Here is a 5,827-nt window from a genome sequence, read left to right on the forward strand (position 1 = left end):
ACATTTCTTGGTTTGGACATGGCATCTCCTGTGTCTGCAGTTCTTCCGAAATAACTGTACAGGTTTCTTCTACAATCCCTCGCGAGGAGTTTCTAAATATTGTGGAAATCAAGCTCCAAATCTCCGAAATTAAATCCCTGAGGCCAAAACCTGAAACAAGAATATTCACTTTAGTTCCATTAGACCAAAATATATAGTCCATTATACATTAAACATCATAGCCGAGGTAATTAACAATGCTTCACAAAAGTATTAGATAAACCTTTGCAAAACTCCCCCCAGTTTTCAGCAGAGAATCTTCCTTTCAGGATTATACATTTCTAATTGTTTGTCATCTCTTGCAGGTAAAGAACTAATGAAGAAATGGAAAACGCTCCGAGACAATTTTGTAAGAGATTTTCGACTTATTAAGAAAAATGAAACAGGAGTGCCTGGGAACAAGAAGAAGAAATATGTCTATTTCGACCAATTGTCTTTCTTAATTCCACACATAAAAGGATGCGAAAACACAGTTTCCAACATCGCTCCACCAGATGAGCAGGCAAATGTACCAGATGAACATCTTACTGAAACGGAGAAAGAATCTACAGAACCCCTCCCTCATGTCCCTGGAACGAGAACGAAGGAGCGAGAACGCCTCCAGGATAGAGTCAGGAAGAGGAAGAGACCTGCTGTAAGTACCGCATTAGGTTCAGCGACTAACAGCATCATGCAAGAAAATATTCAACTACAAAAGGCTGGTTTGGAACGGCAAGAGCATGACAAGTTCGGAAACAAGGCTTTCATGTTATCCTTTGTCCCAACAATGGACAATTTTCCACAACTCTTGGCGTTTGATGTGAGAATGCAAATAACCGAGGTATTTAGAAATGCTTTGGAAAATGCATCTTATACGTACTTACCCTACCAACAACAACAAGGTCCTCGTCAAAACTCTGGAGCATCTTCTCCCTCTACTTGGGTATCATTGGGTCAACCGCAATCTAATGATCCTGGCCTTGATCGTGAGGCACCACTGCCTGGATATAACAATGAGGAGGACGAAGATGATGAGGATAACTCAAGTTAGCTAGGTCAACAAAATTGTAATTTTTTTGATTGGGGAGCAATTGTTTGGGATTTTTGCGTATTTTCCCATATTGTTGTAAATAAATAAGTTGTCGACGTCAAAGGTTCAATAGCCTTTTATTTGTATCGAAATGTTTTCATTAGTCACAGGAATCGATTAAAAACCTAAAGGCTACTGATATGTTTTGTAGTTTTAATTGAACCCTTCATTCCTTATCAGGAATGAAGTAATATCCTTATCGGGAACTCTATGCTTATAGAGTCTATCAGGAATGATAGGAAACACATTTTAAACGCTCATAGAACGTTGAAACAGTCCTCTACGGTCGCAGGCCTCGACTGCTGTCGTCGGTCTCGACTGTCGCGCCCCCATAGAAGACGCTTCCTATCATAATCCTAAACTGATTTGATTGAAACTTTCATAATGCACTTTTTCAAATTTATTTTGATACTAAAAAGACAAATACATTATCTATCAAAAGCAGCTACACGATTACAATACAATGGAAAACTAAATAATCTGTCTTGATGAATGCCTACTTTTTCATTGTAATCTTCATGAAGATTGGAGTTTGTTGAAAATGGTTGATCAGCATTATTATCGGTCTTCCTATACTTTTGCCTTTCCATATAGTAGAATTTCTAACTCAGAATAGAGCTCTGTCATTCACTAAACTACCATTAATTCAGTGTTGTCTATTTTATTTCATTTACACTTGAAAATGGATCTTATCAGTTAATACTAGTTACTAGTTGTATTTTAATAAAATGAAAAAGGGAACTTCACAGACGTCTCTTTTGTGTTCCATCCATGTCAATAATTCTATTATAGGAATATATTCTTGTAGAACATTTCTGTTGCATAGAAATCGCGGAAAATTTTGAGAAAAACTCGGTATTTTTATTCTTGTGGAATTACTTTGATAAATGAATATAGGACAAAAAGTACAAAGCTGCCACCTACACATAGCTGCTAAACAGCTATCTAAATTGTACTTATTAACAGCTATTGAATCAATCTCAAATACTCCCAGAGTTCACTCTTCTTTTGATATTCACTAAATGGAACTCTCAAAGCCCTAATGAATAGCTCTCCGAGGAAACGTACTCTAAAGAGCTGTCAGAGTAGAAATGAAAACAACCAGAATGGAAAATTGAATAGAGAATGTTCATGTGAGAGGTGAGAGGGATATTATTGTTTGCATGTTTATGTGTATACGTGCATGATGCAGATAAAGAAGTTGTAGTCTATTTGGGCGTGAGGAAGAGAGGATGATGTGGAGTCGAGTGAGAGGGTGTGATGGAGAAAAAAGAGAGAGAATATGAGAATGAATGAGAGCGAGTGAGAACAATGCTGTGTTCTAACAGTGGCCTATCGATTGTGGAAGTGCGCCTCTCAGTCCGTCGAAGCCCATCTGCCATTTCCCGAGCTCAACACCCCCCTGAAATCCACCCCCATACACCCTATCTGTTGAGGGGGTGGGTCAGCCTGAGTGTGTTTTCCTCCTATTCGAATAATTGAAAACAGTGCTGCCACATATCCGCAGCCCAACTACCCCAATTTCTGGGGGAAACAGCTAAACGACCACATCCTTCCAAGTTCGACAGGCACAATCTCCCATGTTTGTAACGGTTCAATAAGGCAACTGTTTACTCAAGAAACGTTCGCTCACCACAGCCTATCGGCTTCAAATCGTTGTTCCCCTTGTGTCAACAAATTTACATAATGCTGCTTCTGTTATACAGCGAGAATATGGATTAACCCCTCATGGAAATTACTGGATATCTTTACGAGCTTGATTTTACTCGATTGCTGTTTATTTTTCTTTGTCACGATGAATTGTTATTTAACCAGGTCGCACGCTTCTGTGTTGGGAATTATTCATTACTTTTGAAATGATCGTAAATCGTTTGAATCATGTGTCACTGTTCTCCAACTCACTTCAGTACTAGATACGCTTGGATTCATGGGAATTCCGAATTGGAATTTTTACTAAAAATATGATTAATGATAAAATGAATAAATGTAGCTACTCATTAGAATATTGAATTTTTTCCAATCAGATTGAGTTTATCAAGTTGTATTTCATCTTTTCATTCTACAAGCTGTTTGCCCAACCAGACAAACGTATTCCCAGTTTCCTATCACTTTAATCACTCTTAATATTTTCCTAAACATTTGAAAAAATTACAATTCCATTTGAACATAATTATTTACATATTTCAAGCCTCTAATTTAGTTTAATATTATACTTTGATAAATTTCCATGTTATGTATAACTAATACCATAGCCACCTCTAATACAAGGCTGCGGCCTACGATATTGCAACGTCGCAGTGTAGGCCTAGAATCTAATACATGATTGGTGGAGAAGATCAGCTGGTATTTTTTAAAATCTTTTTCACCAATCATGTATATTAGATTCTAGGCCTACACTGCGACGTTGCAATATCGTAGGCCGCGGCCTTGTATTAGAGGTGGCTATGCTAATACTAACGTCATAAACAATCTATTCCTATATCAATCAATTTGTAAAGCTATTCTCTGCTAGTGTATATCCGTAATATGAATCTGTCTCAAGAAGTTGTTTTCGCAGTTTTGGAGTAAACATATTCTATCTATCTGACTTTCATTGATGGCGTCACATTATAGATTAACTTGATATCAATACCAAAACCACCTCGATAAGCAACAGTTTAGATCGTAAATAATGATTAAAATCGGAATCAACAGAATGAAACCTGTTCTAGGCAATACTCGTGAACAAACCAGAATATAGAATGTATAGAGCAGAGAAGAGCTGGAGAGAACTGACATCCCAAGATTATTTATTCTATGGTAGAGCTCAGAGAAGGAAAAGATTCCTTTTTACTTTGTGAATAAAGTAATGTATGTGTAGTGTAGTATATTATATGCATTCAAGTCTACATTCTTTACTCTCTGGAACTATATAGAATTCAGATCAAAAACAAAGATATAAATTAGTGGTGGGATAAATAATAACAATTATTATATATTGCTTAAAAAACATTAGTTTTTTTAACTGGGCACCCGCCGAAAATCCTTCGGGTTTAGCAGGACCCTCAATCGTTTGAATTGCGAATGAAAATTTCGATTGATTGATTATTCTTCATTTCTTGATACTCTCACTACCCTGCCAATTAAAATCATTTATAAAATTAACACTTTGCACAGAGATGTTGTGGAATTTCTCCATATTAAGGTGAAATAAAAAGATGTTGTCAATTCCACAAAGTTTTTATTTGAGTCCAAACTAGTTTGATTAGAATCGAAACTAGTTTGGACTCAAATAAAAACTTTGTGGAATTGACAACATCTTTTTATTTCACCTTAAAATCATTTAAATCCAATACAAAAATAATGTTGTAACTTTTCTTCTCTGATTATGGAAATAGTTTCATATATAAAACGTTATAGTACGGGATTGATTGGAAAACCTTTCCCAGACTCTATAATATGCAATACTATAGCCTACGTAATATCATATATCTTACATGAATGTAATACAGTTGATTTTTCAACGTGTAACCATAGATTAAGTAAACATAGTTGGAAATGTTTAGTATAGAATGGAATATATAGTATGGAATTGTTTGGAAATGTAAATTCCCAGATTCTTTAATATGTAATACCATACGTAACATCATATATCCTACATAAATGTAATACAGTATATCATTTTTCAACGTGTAACCATGGACTAAGTAAACATAGTTAGATCTATCGTGTAACATAAGCCCTTGTATACAACTTTTACATCATATCTGCCAGTATTAATAGTGGAAAACACCATCTAACTTCCCTTCTACACAAATGGAGTCTGTTGCAGTGGAAGTGAGAGGGTGCATTGACACGAGGTAGAGGCATGTGCAGTGGAAATAATACAGTGTTGAGGATGAGAATGACATATTTCAGCGGCACGTATGAGTGAACATGAACGCCAAAGCGGATGACAAATGGACAGAGAATCCACATGAGTAATGTTGACGCTACTGCATCGCATGACAGGTAAGTGTGCGCATGTATGTGTACGTGTGTAATGTGTGTATATGCAAGTGTGCACAGAACCGAACAACAAAGCAAACAAAGGCTGAAAGCCAGCACAATGTTCTAGTGTGGAAAATAAATTATCAACGACTAGGACTAGAGCTTCTGCGTCACTTTATACGTGGCTTCAGTCAGACATTGCACTCATAAATAGATTTTCTCTGCATACAACGTAGTACACCATCTGTCATATACTGAATAAACTTTTACTAGTACGCCGTATACACACTTGACTCGGAACTTAGAATAAGTTTATAATATGGATTGATAATAATTAGGGAACTTAGAATAATGGAAAGCTGGATTACTGGATGGATGTAGATGATCAGGTGAGAAAAGAAGTTGAAAGTAGGACAAGAGTGAAATATAGCTGAGGAATTCGAGAAGAAGGATGCACTCATACCTGTGAAGCTTTATTTTATCAAATATCAGAATATAAAAAGAAGAAGATGAATCACTGATGGTGAATAGCTTCTTATAAATCTTATAAAATATGTAATAAATTATATAGTAAAAGCTGAAGATTATCCTGAGAGAGTGAGGGAAAGGTTCATCATTAAAATATGATTGATAATAATAATATTGATAAATATAATAATTGTAAAATATCATATCTTCCTATATCAAGTTCCCCAGTTCTAGATGAAATGAACGTGAAGCATAAGCACGTTATTGAGAGGTCTTGTTATA

The 5,827-nt window shown here is 35.9% G+C and overlaps 1 protein-coding gene across 1 annotated transcript; it reads left to right on the forward strand.

Annotated features, from left to right (window-relative positions):
- The first annotated feature begins 341 nt into the window (after positions 1-341).
- Positions 342-1,249, forward strand: LOC120355730. The gene has a single exon (XM_039444390.1). The coding sequence runs from the start codon at positions 356-358 to the stop codon at positions 1,067-1,069; it is 714 nt and encodes a 237-aa protein (XP_039300324.1). The 5' UTR covers positions 342-355; the 3' UTR covers positions 1,070-1,249.
- Positions 1,250-5,827: the final 4,578 nt, after the last annotated feature.

Source organism: Nilaparvata lugens, unplaced genomic scaffold (genome assembly GCF_014356525.2).
Source record: "Nilaparvata lugens isolate BPH unplaced genomic scaffold, ASM1435652v1 scaffold4511, whole genome shotgun sequence".
Classification (NCBI taxonomy): Eukaryota; Metazoa; Arthropoda; class Insecta; order Hemiptera; family Delphacidae; genus Nilaparvata; species Nilaparvata lugens.

Excerpts from the sequence above, each read along its gene's own strand:
- LOC120355730 (XM_039444390.1), top strand. The coding sequence starts at position 356 with ATGAAGAAATGGAAAACGCTCCGAGACAATTTTGTAAGAGATTTTCGA.